The sequence below is a fragment of the Marmota marmota genome, unplaced genomic scaffold (genome assembly GCF_001458135.2).
Source record: "Marmota marmota marmota unplaced genomic scaffold, marMar, whole genome shotgun sequence".
Lineage (NCBI taxonomy): Eukaryota > Metazoa > Chordata > Mammalia > Rodentia > Sciuridae > Marmota > Marmota marmota.
The window spans coordinates 22,138,842-22,158,479 of record NW_026000026.1 but is presented as its reverse complement, the minus strand read 5'-3'; the positions used below and the strand labels follow the sequence as shown (position 1 = coordinate 22,158,479).

Here is a 19,638-nt window from a genome sequence, read left to right as displayed (position 1 = left end):
CACAAAATACCTATTTTTACATAATGCACTGTGTTATTTTATGTTCTTTTTATTTATTTACTTATTTTGGTACCAGGGATTGAACTCAGGGGTACTCAACCACTGAGTCACATCCCCAGCCCTATTTTGTATTTTACTTAGAAACAGGATCTCACTGAGTTGCTTAGTGCCTCATTGTTGCTGAGGCTGGCTTTGAACTTGAGATCCTCCTGCCTCAGCCTTCCGAACCTCTGGGATTACAGGCGTGTGCCACTGTACCCGATCTGTTCAATTTTTTTTTTCCTTTTTAAAAAATTGATTGCAATCCAATAAATTAATTTAACGACCTTCATTTGGGTTGAAGCTCAAGAGGGAATGATTCTGGGAGACTCTAAAAGTCAAACAGTTTTGTGTATACATTCATGTAGGCACAGTTTGTAACAGATTTTCAGTAGTCTGTGACCCTATAAAGAAAATCTTTAAAGGATTTTTCTCTTTAATAACAAGTTTTTCTCTTCAAAATGGTGAAAGTAGAAGATTTTAGAAAAAATTTTAGAAACTTCATTATTTGGATGTGCTCATACACACCTATAATCTCAGCCACTAGGGAGGTTGAGGCAGGAGGATTCCAAGTTCAAGGTCAGCCTGGGCAACTCAATGAGTCTATCTTTAAATTAAAGTGATTGGGAGTATAGCTTATTTGTAGAGGTACTCTGAGTTCAATCCCTAATACCAGGGGGGGAAAAAGAAACTAAATTATTATTATTATTTTTTTAATATTTACTTTTTAGTTGTAGTTGGGCACAGTAGCTTTATTTTCTTCATTTTTATGTGCTGAGGATGGAACCCAGGGCCTCACACATGCTAGGTGAGTGCTTTACTGCTGAGCCACAACCCCAGCCTGAAACTAAATTATTAATGGTCATATAAGCATGATAGTTACACACCCTGTTGCCAGTCATGATGGTATTTTGGTAATCAGGTGCCATTTCATGCCAGGATTGTTATGATTGTTTATTAAGAGCACTTGAGGGGCTGGGGATGTGGCTCAAGCAGTAGCGCGCTCGCCTGGCATACGTGCGGCCCGGGTTCGATCCTCAGCACCACATACAAACAAAGATGTTATGTCTGCCGAGAACTAAAAAATAAACATTAAAAAAAATGAGAGAGAGAGAGAAGAACACTTGACCACCAACAGAGTGCTTCATCATTCACTTAATTTTTTGTTTTTGTGGTACTAGAAATTGAACCCAGGCATACTCTATCACTGAACTACATTTCTGGTCCTTTTTTAAAAAAATTTATTTTAAGACAGGGTCTCATTTAATTGCTGAGGCTGGCCTTGGACTTGTGATCCTCCTGCCTTAGCCTCATGAGCAGTTGAGATTACAGGCATGTGCCACCATGCCCAGCTCTTCTGACCATCTTTGAGCTGAGACGTTGGTCTTTTGCTTTGGATTATTTTGTGCTTTGTTTTTGATACTGGAGATTGAACCTAGACAGGATCTTGGTAAAGTAGCTGAGATTACAGACATATGCCACTGCACTCATCCAGTTCACTTAATTTTTATAAAACTCAGAGTTGCTTGCAGACAGATGACTAGCCCAGTTTCTGAAGAAGGAAGCAGGAGCCAGGCACTAGAGCACACACCTGTGATCCCAGTAGTTGGGGAGACTGAGGGCAGGAGGATTACAAGTTTGAAGCCAGATTCAGCAACTTAGTGAGACCTTGTCTCAAAAAGTAAAAAGGACAAGGGATGCGACTCAGTGGTAAAGCAACCCTGGGTTCAATTCCTAGTGTGAAAAATGAATGAAGGAGGAAGCAGAAATGAGTCTGGTTGAGGAAGTTGTCCCAGCTGCACTGCTGATCAGCAGCTGTGTCCAGGCATATTCACCGATGGCACGTGTCCAGAATGGGAGTTCTCTGCTAAGGGACCAAGGATTTATGTTCCCTCTTGTTTGGAAAATGGTGGCATGTGGCCAGATGGCCCAAGTGGGAGCTGTTCTTCTTGGGAGAGTGTTTGGGAACTGAGAAGTCCTGCAGTCGTGCCGTTTACCTCATAGCCCTTTCCATGTTCATCCAACAGAAGCAGGGAGCATCCCGATCTACAGCTGTGGTGCCAGCCTTGGAAACAGCACTCAGGGGAGGGCAGAGCTCAGTCCAGACACATCCATGGCACGGATGCCAGGAGCAAGGAGGAAGCCTCAAGCTATAGAACTTTGAATGGGGTGGTGGAGAAGCCTCTGCCGCTGCCCCTGCCCCGGTCTGTGGAAGAGTCTTATATCACCAGTGAGCACTGCTACCAGAAGCCCCGCGCCTATTACCCTGCTGTGGAACAGAAGCTGGTGGTAGAGACACGGGGCTCTGCCCTTGATGATGCAGTTAACCCCCTTTGTGAGAATGGTGACGATTCCCTCTCCCCTCGCCTGGGCTGGCCTCTAGACCAAGACAGGAACAGAGGGGACAATGACCCCAAACCCAGCTCCCCAAAGGTATGTGCTTTGCTTGTACTTGTTCTTCCTTCAGTGTTTGAGTGGTCATAAGTTTTTAATAGAACCATATTTAAATGTGCTTGTCATAGATTGTGTTTTGATCTGCTAAAATGGCTATCAAGTCAGGAGAGTCCAAAGATCATAGGTTCCAGGAAACCTTACAAATGGCACTAGTGAGTGGAGGTGACAGGTGGAGAGGTGGGAAGTAGCAGGAGAGTAGGGTTGATTGGAACTTGAAAACATGAAACTAAGAAAAATTTATATATATATTTTAAACATAATTGTCCTAGCAATAATAATTGTTAATTGTTATAAGGCATACTGTTTTGATAGAATTGTGATATCCTTATTTTGACTTTTAACTTTGCCACTGTGTCATAAGGAGGATCCCTTTCATCAGAATATTCACTGCTTTCAATAGTTTTCCAAAGAACCTTCTGTCTTTTGTATATTAGCCATTCTCTTTGGAACCCCTTTGTGTCATCCTGTAATCGCCAGTGTTTTCATCTTTAACTGTTCACCAGTCCCATTGTGCCTGTCCTTAGATTGTCAGTGAGGCTTTGTGTGATTTTGGAACTTCTCTGCCCTGGTCATGCTTGCTTTCAAAGACTTTGTCTGGACGGTTGGCATCATCAGCATTAAGTATAGTGCTGCATTTTGCCAAGAGGGAGCATCCTAGACTATGCCTTCCAGGGTGGGGATTACACCTCATTTACCCTTTGCCCTTGCCTGTGTCTAAACAGTGTGGTAAGGACAGTCTTTTCAAACAGACCCAGTTTCAAGTCTGGTATCGGCCCCTTTGTGATTCTGATTACTTCACTTCCTTCCTGAGATCCTATTTCCTCATTTGTAGAATGGGGCCCCCAGACAGGGCCTCTCAGTTATTGTGGAATTTGTTTGTGAAAAGCTCTGAGAACATTGCTTTGCACATAGTAAGAGTAAGCACTAAATCAGTATTAACTGGAATTTGTTTCATTTTGAATGAATGAAAGGTTGAGATTTCAAACTCCAGAAAATATTTGCAGTTCTGAGGACTAGGTCTGCTTTCTAACACAAAATCAGAAAATACCTGGCAAGGCAACCAAAGGTTTTGGTTTCTTCAGGCAGTAGTGAGCTTACTAAAGCCATCACTGTGTTTACATATCTTATCCTGTTTGATCCTCATGAGCCTTCAAAGTAGGTTTTACTACCTCTGTCTTTGAAGATAGGGACTGGAGGCTCAGAGGGGAAGTAACTCACCAGGCCACACATTCAGCAAGAGTCAGAGCCAGGATTCTCCAAATGTGTATTGACCCATGTGCTAACTGTCATCCACATTAACACTTCTCTAGTAGGCTCCCTGGTCCCTGGTGACCCACTTCAAGCTGGGGCATTGAGCTAGCTAGGGGGAAGCATATTCTGGGCCACCCCAAGGAGGTGGTATTGGCACATTGGGTAGACTTCTGCTCAGTATCCACATGAGAAGGAGGAAAGGGAGATGGGGGTTTGGAGTATTCAGATGGCAGCTGGTTTTTCCAGAGGTTTGCAACTTAGTAACTTAAATGTCATCACATCCTCAGGTGAGAGACTATGTCTCCAAAAAGGTCCTACCAGAGGAAGCCCCTGCTCGGAAGCTGTTGGATAGAGGTGGAGAGGGGCTGTTGAGCTCCCAGCACCAGTGGCAGTTTAACCTGCTGACACACGTGGAGTCTCTTCAAGATGAAGTCACTCATAGAATGGATTCCATTGAAAAGGAGTTGGACGGTAGGGCTCCTCCCTTGGCTACCTGCCCATTGACATGAACTCTTGTCTTCCATGAGCCGCTTTCTTGGGTTTTCTTGATAATTTCCCTTTTGAATTGGGGTCTCACTATGGTGCCCAGGCTAAACTTGTGGACTCAAGTAATCCCTGCCTCAACCTTTAGAGTAGCTGGGACTACAGGCATGTGTCATCACACCAGCTTGAGTTGCTTTTGCTTTCTTTTTTAAAATATTTTTTAGTTGCCAATGATCATTTATTTATTTATATATGGTGCTGAGAATTGAACCCAGTGCCTCACACGTGCTAGGCAAGCGCTTTGCCACTGAGCCACAACTCAGCCCCTTGAGTTGGTTTTTCAACACCACCACTACCATATCCATGCACACAACCCCTTCTCTGGGTGCATGTATGCACACACAGACAGACAGACAGACACATACACACATACACACCCACACACACTAAAATCTGGCTATCCAAGGATATCTATATTATTGCCTCTTCTTTTTAGCCTCACCACCCCCAAGATGTACAAGCCTTACTTATAGTATTATTGGGTACTTGTAAAGTCCAATAATAATCAGAAGCCCTCTTTCTTGTGCCCAATCCCTTTTGTAAAAGGTAGGATGCAGGGCTGGAAGTGTAGCTTAGTGGTACAGCATGTGCTTAGCATAAAGGAGGGCCTGACTTCTACCCCCATTACCACGAAAACAAAACCAAACCAACAAAAGGTAATATACAGAAGAGCAGCTGGATCCTGCTTGTGGGAATGTGTAATCTGAGCAAATCTTTACTGACACATTTCTCTGGGAAATTAAAATTTTGACTTGAATTTTTAGTATGTTTAAAGATATAATCTGAAAACCTTTTATTTCAATCTTTGATAAACTCTAAAATGAAGCCTTCTCCCCTTTAGCTAGTAGAGAATTAAGAAATTGGCTGAGTCATTTGTGTAGCCCAGGATATTTCTCTCTGTTGTACATGATCAAGTTTAGTCTCTCTTGACCCTCAGGAAATTGCCAGTTTTGGTTTTGAAGATAAAATTCTTTCTTGGTTGTTTATTTATTTCCAGATTATTTTCTTCTTAAAAACTGAGCCCAATTAAGAAATAAATGTTGAGTTTGAAGATTCTGGTTATAGTCAGGCTAGGATGTCTTTACTGGGGGATACAAAACATACAAGAAATATTACTCAGAGAAGAATGCCAAGTTAGGTGAGGAATGACCAGGACCTGCATGTGATTGAGGCCACACCAGGGCTGGAAAATATTGACAGGAAGCCTTCTTGGAACTCCTGGAACTGCTGCCAAACTTTGAAGGGAGTGGTGATGTTTTCTGCTGGAGAGGGGGTGATTTGGTTGGTGGTTGATGAGAGCACTAGGTCAATGTGAAAAGGGCTGACCTGTTGGAGAACAGAAAGGAAGAGAGAGTGGGTGGAGAGACAGATGGACTGACTGACCTGCACATCCTCAAGCTCACATCCTGCCTCTGAGGCAAGCCCAAGGGCACATCTGGAAGGCGTATATCTCTTTTACTTCTAAGATGTTTCTTAGGTTTTTTTTAAATTATAGTTGATGCTACTGTATGTAAAAACCATGCTAAGAAGATTGAATGCCAGACTGGAGATTGTAGATTTTGAGAGAATGGGAGAAGTGTCTCTGGGTCTCTGAGAGGAAGCTTAGCACCATGGAGACAGGATGAATGTCCTGTTGTTGCCAAAGGAACCACCCTCAGGGGAGAAGTTGGAGCCTATGCAGATCTTATCTTCCTTGAGCCCTGGATTCACCAAGTGGGCATTGTGGCAAGATGATAAGCCTGGGCTCCCTCTGGTCTCCCAGCAGACCTTTACTGTGTCCCACTGATTGAGACTCACATGTTCTTATGTGTTTCATCACTCCAGGCCCTGAGAGGCACCAAGTATGCAAGAAAATCAATTTTATTTAGGTAAATAGACTTTTTATTTAGTTAACACACTTTTGCATTATATGTAAGATTCATCAGAATCCCTTTTTAGGGAGATCCTCAGTTCATTTTATATCTTCACTTTGTTAGAAGAGACAAATATCAATGATATCATCTCATTACATGAAATTACAAACCATGGTAAGTGCTCAAGGAAGAATGTGTGATAGCACCTGTAATACAGGGACCAGATTCCGGAAGGAGAGTTGGGGAAAGCATCCCTAAGGAGTAACTTGCAGGGAACAGAGAATTTAGGAGAATGAAGAGGTAAGTTAGGGCTCATATTTGAGGAAGGGAGGGGATTGTGTGACAGGTGACAGGTTGCTTGAGGAACAGGCATCGGGAGGGTCTTCTTTCTGCCCTCCAGAATCCAGAAGGTGCTCAGTGTAGATTGGTGCATGGACTAGAAAGGCTACAGGCAAGATGGGGTAAGCACAGAGTGTAAGTGGAAGGTCTAAGTGGCTCTTGACAAAGGTGTAGAATTCCCAAAGGTCTCTCCACCAAAGCCAGAGTTTTGTTAAGGGGAAGGCAAACATCTTTCTATAGAAAAATCCTTGCCTCGTAAGAAAAATAGCTTTTTAGATGTTGAACCAATTATTAAGTATATTAGAACCTAGATATCTTATATTAAATACTTAAAGGCAGAAAATAAGAGTATGTTATGCAACCAATAACTATGTGTCAATCAAGAATTAATACGAGGGCTGGGTTGTGGCTCAGTGGTAAAGTGTTTGCCTAGCGTGCATGAGGTACTGGGTTCGATTCTCAGCACCACATACAAATAAATAAAATAAAGATCCATTAACAACTAAAAATAATAAAAAAAGAATTAATAAAGCAAATCAGAATTGATGGTGATAAAAACTGACCTTTTCAAATCCCTGTAAATTTTTTTGGTACTGGGGATTAAACCCAGGGGCACTTAACCACTGAGCCACATCCCCAGCCCTTCTTATTTTTTGAGACAGGATCTTGTTAAATTGCTCAGAGCTTCGCTAAGTTGCACAGGCTGGCTTTGAACTTGTGATCCTTGTGAGATTATAGGTATGTGCCACCATGCCTGGCAGATTTTCACCTTTCTTGACAGGAGGCTAAAATACCAGGATATTGACAACACTGGAAAACTTTAGAAAGAGTGGGCAGTGACACTAGGAAAAGTGGGTCCTTTAAAGCCTTCTATAATCTGCACTAACACAATAGCCAGTAGCAATGTGTGGCCATTTAGTTAAAATTGAATAAAATTTTAAATTCAGCTTTTCAGTTGTACCAGCCTCGTTTCAAGTGTTTAGTAGCAACAAAACAATAGCTAGTGGCTACTGTTTTGGATAGTAGAAACATAGATCACTTTCATTGTCAAAGAGTTCTTTTGGACTATGCTGCTGTAAAGCACTTGAGCTCTGTCCCAGGAGTAATGCTTTGTGGGCCAGGTGTTGAAGCAACATTGGCTGAAATGGCCCTCTTCCCTGTCCTCCTGAGTATTCGGATGAGACAAGGAGCTGAAACTCTTGCTGAGGTTCTTGAAAATCAAGTGTTGGGGGCTCACTGGGTTTCATCTCTCTCTTCTGCCAACAGTGCTGGAGAGCTGGCTAGACTACACTGGGGAATTGGAGCCCCCAGAGCCGCTGGCCAGGCTTCCGCAGCTCAAGCATTGCATCAAGCAACTGCTGACAGACCTGGGCAAGGTGCAGCAGATCGCCCTCTGCTGCTCAACATGAAATTGGGCAACCAAGACTAATGGGGACACAATCCCGGGGCACCTGCAGGAGGAGCTTCGCATATTTAAATAAATAAATCTAGCATGCTGAATGCACGTGACACCGACTAACTTCAGGGATCTGGCCAGGAGTGTGAAGACACTGACAAAGAGGCCATTTTGGCTGCTGGAGGGCAGGGCACTCTGATCTGGAAGCCTACCAAGAAGGTAGCAAATAGACTCTTGGGATTCCCTTCTGTGCACATCATTGAATGAAGAGAGTCTTTTTGCACAAACTTCACTTGAAATCGTGCCACTGATGATAAATGGAATGAGAGCCAAAAAAGTTGTTGGAAACAGTTGTAGATTCAATTTACAGTTTTATTTAATTGACTTTTCTGTCAGGTTGGGGCACATGCCAAACCTTTTGATTTCTGCCTGGCATGTTTAGGCAGCAGGTATCATTTTCATTTTCCAGCTTCACGGGAATGTTGGGACTTGACTACGCTGCGGAAGTTGGGAAGGAGCAGAGGCCTCAACTGCCCTGCTTTCTCCTTAGGACTCTTCACTTTTCTCACCACATCTCTTGCATGACTTTATGGTACCAGGGACAAGTTTTATGTTTCACCCCAGAGTTGGCTGGGTTTTGGCTTTTCACAGAGGCCATACAGCTGAAGGAACTAGAATCTTGATGTAAAAGAATCTAGGAGGAATTCCAAACTGAAGCAGGCAGGGTCTAGAACCCAAAGGACAGCATTTTCTATCCACTTCTTAAGACAGCTTCCTAGTTCTATTTAAGGTTTAAAAAAAAGTTTCCCAAAATGTCAAACTCTTCCACTGTAAAGATTTGTTACAAAGAATGTGGTTTGGGGAATTACTTTATTTTGTATTGTGGTCAACAAACTTCAGATTCTCTATGTGCCACTTTTCTCCTTCCCTGAAAGGTATGTTCAATAGTTGGCATTTTCAGAATTGTTAATATACTTTAACACTTTAAATTTCCTGTTTATATTACTCTGTGAGATCAAGGTGATTATGCTGCTTAAGGTCCAAGTTTCATCTGTTTGTACCTTTTGAAACAATATTTATGTTACTTTTGCAGGTTACAGTTCCACATGTAATTGCTGTATTTTCTTTTGTTTTTATTGGGCAAAGTTAAAACGTTCCTTGCTTTGAGGAATGACCCGATTCACTGATTTTCTTATCACTAAAGATAAAAATCGAAGCACAGCTGTCCATTAACACAATTATGGGTTTATGAATCTGTAATGTTATATGCTGCAAATATTTACTATGTAAACGTAAAAGCCAATATCTCAATAGCAATGACAGTATCTCCAGCAATTGTTGGAATGGTTGGGCTTTAAGACACAGGTCATTGTCTTCGTAAATTCAGGCCTCTGGACCTAAGATGTTTCAAGGAATGCCCTGTCTAGGACAAGTTGACCTGTGTAACTGATCCATGTGGCTGTAACATCTGTAAGGAAGCTGACACAATTCCTCTACAAGAGGCTGTTTCACACTGCATTGGTGTTTCTGGTGTGGGAAGAAATGGCTCAGTGTTGTGTGGCATCTGTGTTCTGGATTATTTATCAGACAGCTGCATTTTAAGATTTGTGTAATGTTTATCTGAAAAGGGAAGAAACAGGATGATTTTCTATAGCCATAACTGTGGGGCTATATCGATTGTTGTATTATTACTGATTTTTCTGAAACTACATTTGAGTATCACAATTGGGGAAGCTGTAATTTTTAAGATAGTCAATTTAATGTCTTGTCCAAAGATGGAAGCTGAAACTGAATTATCCTAATTTTGTCAAGTGGCCATTACTGGACGACTTATCATTTAGGTTTTATAAAATAATCCTGTTTCACTCATTGTGACTTTTATTCTTAGGGAAGCAGGGAAGACTCCCCAAAGTTCTGATAATCTCAGTGTGCTTCCCTAATTTAAAGCCATGTTGAGGGGCTCCATTCCCAATTCCTGGGTCAAGGTGAATTAACCCCAAGTTGGAGCACTGGAAACTGTTATTTGCAAACATTGCTGATTACCATTTAGAAATATGTGCACTACCTAAATTTTGTCTATTGAGAAAAGCTATCCACCTATAAAAAACTGCCTTGACAAAAACAATTCTGGTTTGACTAATCATTTTGCTTAATTGATGAGTTTATACAAGGTGGATTCTCAATGAGCCAACATTGCACTGTGGATACATATCTATGTTTACGCGCTAGTAGAACAGAAGGCGCTGTATATAGAAATGTTGCTTTGAAGCAATATTTGCAAAAACATGCAAACTTCTGTATCTGTATTTGGAAAAAAATAAAACAGGTTCTTGTTGCTGTTTCAGTCACATATTACTGAATTACAGAGTTCTTTTTCTTACTTTTAATATGTATTATTTAATCTTCTGTAACTTTTTTTTTTCTTTGCAGTACTGGGGATTGAACCCAAGGGTGCTTTACCACTGAGCTACATCCCCAGCTTTTTTGAGACAGGTTCTCTACCTTGCTGAGGGTCTAAGTTGCCAAGTCTGGCCCTGAATTTGTGATCCTTCCTCCCCAGCCTCCCAAGTTACTAGGATTACAGGCCGTGCCCTGCTTGTAACCATTACCTTTTAAAGGAAGCCTGCTTTTATCTTTTAAACACAATCTATGTTTTGCAGGAGGCAAACCCAGACTCTGCCAAGAAATCCCAAGAATATACAAATGCTTATTTTTATACAAGATCTCATTAAGTTCCTTTGAACTTGCCATCTTCCTGCCTCAACCTCTCCTGAGTTGCTGGGATTAGGGGCCTAAATTTTGACAAGGAAGTCAAGCAGTTTTAATAAGCAAGTCCAATGGCATAAACCCTGGCTCACAAAACAGACCTAGTCTCTCTGTAAGGGCAAGCAGTAAATAAAACATTTGACATGAAAATAGCCAAATAACTTGGGAAACTTATGCTCAAAATGCAGGTGGAGCAAGTTGGTAGCTGTATAGGTACAGAGGTAGCCATTGAAGTGAGCATTTAATAGATTCAGCTATCCTGCCTTCAGAATCCCACAGCCATGAAGTATCCCTATCTATCTTTTCAGGTAGGAAACAAAACTCAGGTTCTAGCCATTTAGAGGCAGAGGAGGAATGGAACTGCTGAAATCTTCATCAAACAGCCTTCCACTAAACAAAGGAAACCCAAGAGGGTTCTTGGGAGTCCAGAAGAAAAACTTCACAGATGAGGTGGAGGAATGGTCCAGGTCTAGCCAACATTTAAGGATCTCACAATGGGCAACGAAAGCCCAGGGAACAGCAAAGGCTTTATTCTCGTGGGCTTCCAGCTTCCTTTCTCTAACAGCAGAAAGGAGGTAGGAAATAAACTCAGTGAAATAAACCCAATGAAGGACGAACAAAATAGACACACTAAGGCCACGGGAGCTGTCAAAACTCGTTTTACATTAACATGGGGTGGGGTGCCAGGCTCTGACCCCCGACCCATCATGGCCCCAGTCTAAGAAAGTGCTCAGCCTCGCCGTTCAGCCGGTGATACGCACGTCCGCGCGGCGCCGGAGCCGCCGGGCCCGCGCTGCCTCAGGTAGAATGGCCAGTAGCTGCTCCTGCACCAGCATCTCCACCATCTGCTCCTTTGTGCGGATGTCGGGCCGCAGCCACTGGCGAGAGAGCTCCCGCAGCTGCCGGAACGCCTCCCGGGGGCCAGCCGCGTCCTGGTAGCGGAATTGCCGGAAACGCTGGCGGAACGTCTCGGGGCCGGGCCTGGAGCCACTCGGACCTATAGGAAAGTGCGGGGCAGCTTCGGCTTGAGGCGCAGAACCCAGGGGTGCGGGCCCCAGAGGCAGCTCCGGGGCCGCAGGATTCACTTCAGGGATCGCGGCGTTGGCGCTGGCGGGCTCAGGGGCAGGCGGAGACGACTCTGAAATCCAGGATCCCGCAGAGTTGGGCTCAGGGTCGGTTCCCTCTTGCAGCTCGGGCGGCGCAGCTGCTGGGCTCCCGGTGGCTGCTAAGCTCGGCTCGGTCGCCGCCATGACTTCGGCTCCCGGCGTCACTCTTTGTCCTGCAACTGTGGGTTCAGCACTGCGTCTGCGTGAGGTTGGGGTGAGGGAGATGTTTCTCGCTAAGAGCGGAGCCCGCACCACCCTTGCTAGAGGCGGACTCGAGACCCACCGAAGCTCGCCGAGCTTACCTGAACCGGCGAAGCAGCTGGAGCGACCGGAAGTGGGAGTCTCCTCTAGCTTCTCTATGATCAGGTCAGCGCGAGAGCACCCGGAAGCCGAACCCTGGCTTCCGCAAGCAACGCCCCCTAGCGTTGTGCAGTCACGTCAGGAGGTCACTGAGAAAGTTTTGCGGCCGTCGAATCTCAGCATGCAGGGAATCTCGCTAGGTGGTAGCACCCCTGACTTCCGTCGGTGTCGGAGCGAGTTGGAATGCGAGCCGAAAAAGGCGCAGAAGGGGGAGCCCAGAAGAGAAGAGGTAGACTTCGAGTTCCGGTGTCTCGGCCGAAAAACTAATACACTCTCGCTCTCCTAGGAAAATTTAAATTACAAATGTGACTTACAATATAATGTTGTTGATCTGCTCTGGGCTGAAGTGTTCAAGTCAGGCTGGCTTGGAATTTCCTTTGCAAGAGTTCTTTCCCTGACGGCCCCTGGCGGTGATGGTACCTACCTCAGAATTGTTGGGAGAATTAAATAAAGCCCTTGGAAAGATAGAGCTTTAAAAATGTTTGCTGTGCAGGGGCTGGGGCTCAGTGGTAGAGCGATTGCCTAGCATGTGTGAGACACTGGGTTCGGTTCTCAGCACCACATATAAATAAATAAAAATAAAGATCCATTGGTATTATATATACATATATATATATAGTTGAATTATATATATAATTGAATTACATATATAATATACACACACATATATATAAATATAAAAGTTTGCTGCTGTTTTCATTAGGTAATTGCTTATCATTTCTTATTTGCGAAATAAGAAATATGGCGTGAATTTATAAGATGCAGGTAATAGTGTGTAGCGTTGACAGCCCTTCCATAAATGTTATAATGTTCTGTTTGACAGATGATTCATAAACAGGTTTTGTATCTACATTTCACAGAAAGAGAAACCGAGGTCCAGAAAGGGACGCCTACCCCATATGACCCTTGCTTGCCTTTGAGCTCTGTGGAGGATGAATGGGCATATTTAACAATGATCAACCCACAGTGGCCCTTATGCCAAACTTGCCCTTCCTGTAGGATGTCTCCCTTGCATGGGTAGAAGTAAATCCACTGGATTAGATTTCAAACCCTTGAAAGTCATCACAATGGATCTTTCATGGTATTTAGTTGCTGCCATTAAATCTTGGGAGATTTCTACCTTTTTTTTTTTTTCTTTTCTTTTTGATAAAGTAGAAGAGCTGACCACTATATACAAAGGGGTATAGTGAACGGGAGCAAAATTTTGTGCAAACTACAAGCTAGATGGAGTGGTTAGGACCTAGAGAAGGGGTGAGATGAGGTTGGAAGGTTGGTGGGAGGGTAAGTCATAAAGGTCATAGAGTTACATATTTAAAATTTAAACCTGTCCCATTGGAAAAGAGAGTGAAATTTTATGGTATTTGAGATCATGAATCATGGAACGAATCATGAAATGTCACATCTCTGGTCCATTTCTTCCATCCTTATTGGAATCATGGAATATTAGAGATAGAAGAGGGATCTTAGAGATCTGTTAGAAAATGGACTGTTAGAATGGAAGACTGTTAAGAAATTGAATTAAAAAATCCAGTTCAGTAGTCTTAAACCTTTATAGGTTGCTCAGAATCAAATATATATATATATATATATATATATAAATACCTTTTCCTAGGACAAAGATACAGTTATGTGCTTCTGCACATAATTTCAAGTAATTTACTTATACCCTAGAATTTACCCAGGAGCCCTAGGTTAAGTTTAAAATACATATTTATAGGTGGGTGCCTAATCCCAGCAGCTTGGGAGGCTGAGGCAGGAGGATCTCAAGTTCAAAGCCTCAGCAACTTAGTGAGGCCTTAATTAACTCATCAAGACCCTGTCTCTAAAATATAAAAAAAGGGCTGGGGATGTATCTCAGTAGTTGAATGACCCTGGGGTCAATCATTTCTATCAAAAAAAAACCAAACAGGCAAAAAACCCAACATATTTATATATGTTCTATTCCGTTTTGCAGATTAAGAAATCAGCATGCCAAAAGGTGAAGAATTGGTACAAAATCAAATGTCTAGTAAGTAAATTCAAAACAGAATTTTTTTTACTTCTCTTCCAATGCTTTTTTCATATCCTCTTTTTCAGTTGTTGATGGACCTTTATTTTACTTATTTATTAGTATGTGGTGCTGAGAATCGAACCCAGTGCCTCACACATGCTAAGCGCTCTACCACAGAGCTACAACCCCAGCCCTATTATATTCTTTTTATTATCATTAGATTGAGAGCTCACTTCAGAAGGTTTCATAAATAATTGATCTTATATAACTTAGCTTCTGATACAAGGCCAGACATCCAGTAAACCCTTAGTAACTATTGATTTAAAAAGAAAAGAGGATGGGCTGGGATTGTGGCTCGGTGGTAGAGCACTCACTTAGCACTTATGGGGCCCTGGGTTCGATCCCAGCACCATAAAAATAAATAAATAAAATAAAGGTATTGTGTCCAACCAAAATAAATAAATAAAAAGAAAAGAGGACATGGGCTGGGGTTGTAGCACAGTGGTAGAGTACTTGCGTAGCACATGTAAGGCACTGGGTTCAATCCTCAGCATACATATAAATAAATAAAATAAGGGTATTGTGTTCATCTACAACAGTGCCTGTTTTTTAAAATATTTAAAAAATATTAAAAAAAAAAGAGGATAACAACATGGATTGCAGACCATCTCTGGAAGGAAGAGATCTAACATGATTCTTAGACTCTGAAAGAGACTTTAGCGTCTTGACGATATACTGGTGCTGGGAGTTGTGTAAAAGAAGCCTGAATATTTTTATAAAAATCTTTTTATTTTGAAGTAATTATAGATTTATAGAAAGTAGCAAAAATAAAGCATAGAGTGGTCTCTTGTACTACTCACCCAGTTTTCCCTTATAGTAAGCATCTTATATAATTAGAGTACAATAGACCTTATTATTATGATTGCTCAGTTTTGCAAGTACTTGTTTGTGTATGTGTATATATGTTTATGAATATAGGTCTGTGTAATTTTATCACATATTCATGCGACTATTACCACAATCAGTATTAGAACTATTTGATCACCACAAAGATCATTCATGCTCTTTATAATTGTACCTGGTTTTCCCCCTTCCCCTCATTCCTAACCACAGACAATCACTAGTCTCTTCTCCATCTGTATAATTTTGTCATTCAGAAAAATTCTCTGAAAGATTCATCCAGGTTGTTGAATGCAACAATAATATATTCTTTTATTGCTGAGTAGTAATCCATGGTATGGATATATCAAGGTTTTTTTTAGCCATTCACCTGTTGGAGGACAGTTGGATTATTTCCAATTTAGAGATATTACAAATAAAGCTGCCGTGAATTATTTTATTATTTATTACTTTATTCATTGTTGTATTTATATGTGGTGCCTGCAGGTGATTACAACTAAACAAGATAGCTCTGCATAGTCAGTGAATAAAGGAACTAGTACAGGCTCTGGCAGAGAGTATTCATTTAGTAATTTTTTAAAATGGTAATAATTACTAAGAGATAACACTTACTTGAATGTATAAGTTTTTTTTTATTTGTGATATTTTTAAAAACTGACAGGCAGCTGGATGTGAAGCTCAGTCGTACAGTATGCTTAGCATACACAGGCTTTGGGTTCAATCCTCAGCACCAAAAATGCTCAAGTAAAATTTTGAAATTCATAGGCATTACATTTATTAGCCATTCTTAAGCATCTCTATGTGATACTTTATTTATTGATGAGAAATTAAGGTCTAAAAATATTAGTTAACTTTCCCAGGTTCAGCCAGCATTTTAGGATTGGAATTCAGCTGGTTGACTCTAGATCTAATAGGAAGCCATGAAAGGAGTTGAAACAGGGAAGGGGTGATTTGTTATAGGAGACCAACTCTGGATAAAGAATACTGCTTTATTGCTGACTATTTAGGTTATTTCTTACTTTTTCATAATTAAGATAATATGACAGTCATCTAGTATTTGAAGATCTTTCTGTGTCTTGGATTACAAATATCTATTGCTATCAAATTTTTTTGGTTTCTGATTTTGAAAACAAGGGTTCTAATAGCACGAGTTTGATGAGTAATGCATATCCTTGTTCCCTTAAACTGTAGTCCTGAAAGAGGACTGAATTTATTTTTTTGCTATATATTGCCACAGTTTTAGAGTTGTATTTTATTCATAGATCCTTACGAATGAACAAAATAAAGTTCAGAGAATGCAAGTACTAGTTAGGCTAGAATCAGGGTCCATCGATGAATAAGAGCTGTTCTGTTTCCTCTTTGGCATTGATATTGTCATGTTTTTGAAAGCCATTCTATAGATGGTTAGAGGTATCTCATTGTGGCTTTAATTTGAATTTTCTCAATAACTTAATGATAATAAGCACATATGCTTATCTGCCATCACTCTATGTTCTTTGGCAAAATGTTTGTTCTTTCTACATTTTTATTGTTGTGATATCTTATTGGTGAGAATTTTCTTTTAACTTATCCTAATTCAGTTTTTTTAAAAAATTGTAAAATATACATAACATTCAAAATTATCATTTTAACTTTTTTTTTCCCCTCCAGTACTGGGGATTGAGCTATATTCTCAGATCTTTTTTATGTTTTATTTTGAGACATGTTCTTGCTAAGTTGCATTGCCAAGGCTGGCATGGCACTTGCAATTCTCCTGCTTCAGCTTCCCAAGTTTCTGGGATTACAGGCATGTACAGCTGTGCCCAGCTCTATTCTAACTATTCTTAAATATGCAGTTCACTGGCATAAAGTACATTCACTTTATAGTACAACCATATGACCATCCATCTCCAACTTTTTCTTTTCTTTCTTTTTTTTTTTTTTTTTTTTGGTACTGGGGATTGAACTCAGGGGCACTTGGCCATTGAGCCACATCCCTAGTCCTATTTTATATTTTATTTCACTGAGTTGCTTAGTGCCTCACTGTTACTGAGGCTGGCTTTGAACTCGTGATCCTCCTGCCTCAGCCTCTTGAGCTGCTGGGATTACAGGCATGCACCACTGTGCCCGGCCAGAATTTTTTTTCATAATCCCAAACTGAAAATCTATGCCCATTAAAGAGTAATACTCCATTTCCCCCTCCTATTATTCCCCGGTAACCACTGTTCTACTTTCTGATTTTTTGAATTTGATATTCTTTGTTCCTTATGTAAGTGGAATAATATATTTGCTCTTTTGTATCTGGCTTATTTCACTTAGCATTATATTTATAAGGTTCATCCATTTTGAATCATTATCAGAATTTTATTCATTTTTTAAATATACCTTTATTTTATTTTTATGTGGTGCTAAGGATGGAACCCAGAGCCACACACATGCAAAGCGAGTGCTCTACCGCTGAGCCACAATCCTACCCCCAGAATTTTATTCATTTTTAAGGCTAAAATTCATATATATATATATATATATATATATATATATGAGATGTATTGCTTCTGAATTTTGCAGATTGCAGTGTCAAGATTTCAAAATATGGGGCTGCATTTGTAGCTCAGGGGTAGAACGCTTGCCTTGCATGTGTGAAGCACTGGGTTTGATCCTCAGCGCTACATAAAAATAAAAATAAAAAACAAAGGTATTGTGTCCATCTATAACTAAAGAAAATATTTTTTAAAATGTTGAGCAAGCTTTGAAAAAAAAAGATGTCAAAATATGAATAATTAGTCCAAAATAAAAAAAAATTAGTGTTTCCATTTTATTTATTCATTCACCTGTTGTGGTCACTTTGATATTTCCCTGTTATGGATAATACTGCTTTGAATATTGTTGTATAGCTATTTGTTTGAGACCCTGTTTTTCAGTTAATTTGGGTGTATCTCCAGAGGTAGAATTACTAATTACATATAGTAATTCTATATTTAACTTTCTGAGGAACCACCATACTATTTCCCACAGTGGCTCCACCATTTTACATTCTCATCATCAATATGGGAAGTTTCTTGTTTTTCTATATCCTTGCCAAGAGTCATTACTTTGCATTATTTTTTTTAATGTGAGATATTCAGTATAAAATTTTAAGGTATGTTACCAATGGACAAGAAATTCAGATTTTCAACAGGTAATACGAAATTAGTAATACTATGATTTCATTTATATACACCACATAAAAATACCTCATTCCAGGGGGCCAGTGGGGATCATGGGGAAGGGAAAATATGGTTCAGATATAAAGACCCCAGTATGTTCTGTTCTTTTTTTTTTTTTTTTTTTAAGTTTCAGAAGCTTGCCCTGGTTTTTTTTTTTTTTTTGCTGATTTCATTTTGATAATTTATTTTATCAAATATGTTTGATCCTGGGGTAAAGATGTTTTGATGAACTGGAGCTAACAATCTAGCTAGACTATCTTTATAATTAATGCAGTTATTAATAATTCCCATGCTAGGTAAACTGCAGCAGTCTGGCTGGGCACAATTCACGAGCCACTTGTCAAGCAGAAACGAACTTTATTTTTAGAACACACACACCACACCACACCAGCTCTTCAGGAATTCCCACAGAGCCCATCTGCCACCACCGGCTTCCGGGGAGCCTCTCAACCCCCCACTCCTCCTGCTCTTGAGGCCGATTGGCTGGGTTGTGTGGGCGGAGCCAAAAGAGTCCCCCAATGAGCCGCTCTGTGGTCTGAAAGGGCAGGGAAACAGCCCAATGAACATCACCCCAGAGGAGCCAATCAGCTGGCAGCTGGAAGTTTGCTGGGGCCCCCTTTGGCTGTGGCTCTCAACAGTAAACCAGTGTAAATTTAAGGGCTTAGGTACTTTTCCTTTGTTTTCTTTTCACCAGTTTCTGCTCTGTTGCAATTCTCTGGTTCCTTTTTTTTTTTTTTTAAATATTTATTTATTTATTTTTCGGTGGACACAACATCTTTGTTTGTATGTGGTGCTGAGGATCGAACCCGGGCCGCACGCATGCCAGGCGAGCGCGCTACCACTTGAGCCACATCCCCAGCCCCCCCTTTTTTTTTTTTAATTGAACTTTGTTTAGTTGTCAGTGAACCTTCTATTTATTTATTTATTTATTTCGTTGGTTGGTTTTTTGTTTGTATGCATGAAGTACTGAGGATCAATCCCAGGGCATCACACATGCCAGGCAAGCACTCTACCACTGAGCAACAACAATTCCAGTCCAGTTCCCTTTTTAAAGAAATGTTTATTTTTTAGTTGTAGGTGGACACAATACCTTTATTTTATTTTTATGTGGTGCTGAGGACCAAACCCAGAGCCTCATGTGTGCTAGGTGAGCACGCTACCACTGAGCCATATCCCCAGCCCCTGGTTCCCATTTTTTATTCCTTAAATTTGCATATAATATGCTGGGCTGTAGCTCAGTAGTAGAGCACTTGCCTGGCGTGTGTGAGTACTAAGTTTGATTCTCAGCACCACATATACATAAATAAATAAAATAAAGATTGACAACGAAAAAAAAAAAGATTATAGTACAAAATTCAAAAATCAAATAAGGGTAATTGTTATACTTTGCTTCTTTCACACAATCTCCATTATTATTGTTATATATATATATATATACTGTCTCTTATACACATCT

General features: G+C 40.8%; 3 protein-coding genes across 10 annotated transcripts in view; 2 read left to right on the top strand and 1 right to left on the bottom strand.

Annotated features, from left to right (window-relative positions):
• The window catches only part of Phf20 (PHD finger protein 20), a 100,903-nt gene extending 90,676 nt beyond the window's left edge, over window positions 1–10,227 (top strand). For all 5 annotated transcript variants that reach the window (XM_048811035.1, XM_048811034.1, XM_048811033.1 and 2 more), the window contains 3 exons: window positions 2,067–2,472; window positions 4,032–4,215; window positions 7,746–10,227. In XM_048811035.1, the coding sequence (XP_048666992.1) occupies window positions 2,067–2,472; window positions 4,032–4,215; window positions 7,746–7,888 (733 nt within the window). In that variant the 3' untranslated portion in view covers window positions 7,889–10,227. The remainder of the gene's footprint in view (window positions 1–2,066; window positions 2,473–4,031; window positions 4,216–7,745) is intronic.
• Window positions 4,078–19,638, top strand: part of Cnbd2 (cyclic nucleotide binding domain containing 2) — a 70,581-nt gene continuing 55,020 nt past the window's right edge. For 2 of the 4 annotated variants that reach the window (XM_015481110.2, XM_048811048.1), the window contains exons 1-2: window positions 11,890–12,336; window positions 14,062–14,115. In XM_015481110.2, coding sequence (XP_015336596.1) covers window positions 11,890–12,336; window positions 14,062–14,115 — 501 coding nt within the window. Of the gene's footprint in view, window positions 4,216–11,889; window positions 12,337–14,061; window positions 14,116–19,638 lie in introns of those variants that run through there. The other 2 variants (XM_048811047.1, XM_048811046.1) reach the window with 2 other exon arrangements.
• Window positions 11,150–11,891, bottom strand: Scand1 (SCAN domain containing 1). The gene has a single exon (XM_048811061.1). The coding sequence runs from the start codon at window positions 11,889–11,891 to the stop codon at window positions 11,385–11,387; it is 507 nt and encodes a 168-aa protein (XP_048667018.1). The 3' UTR covers window positions 11,150–11,384.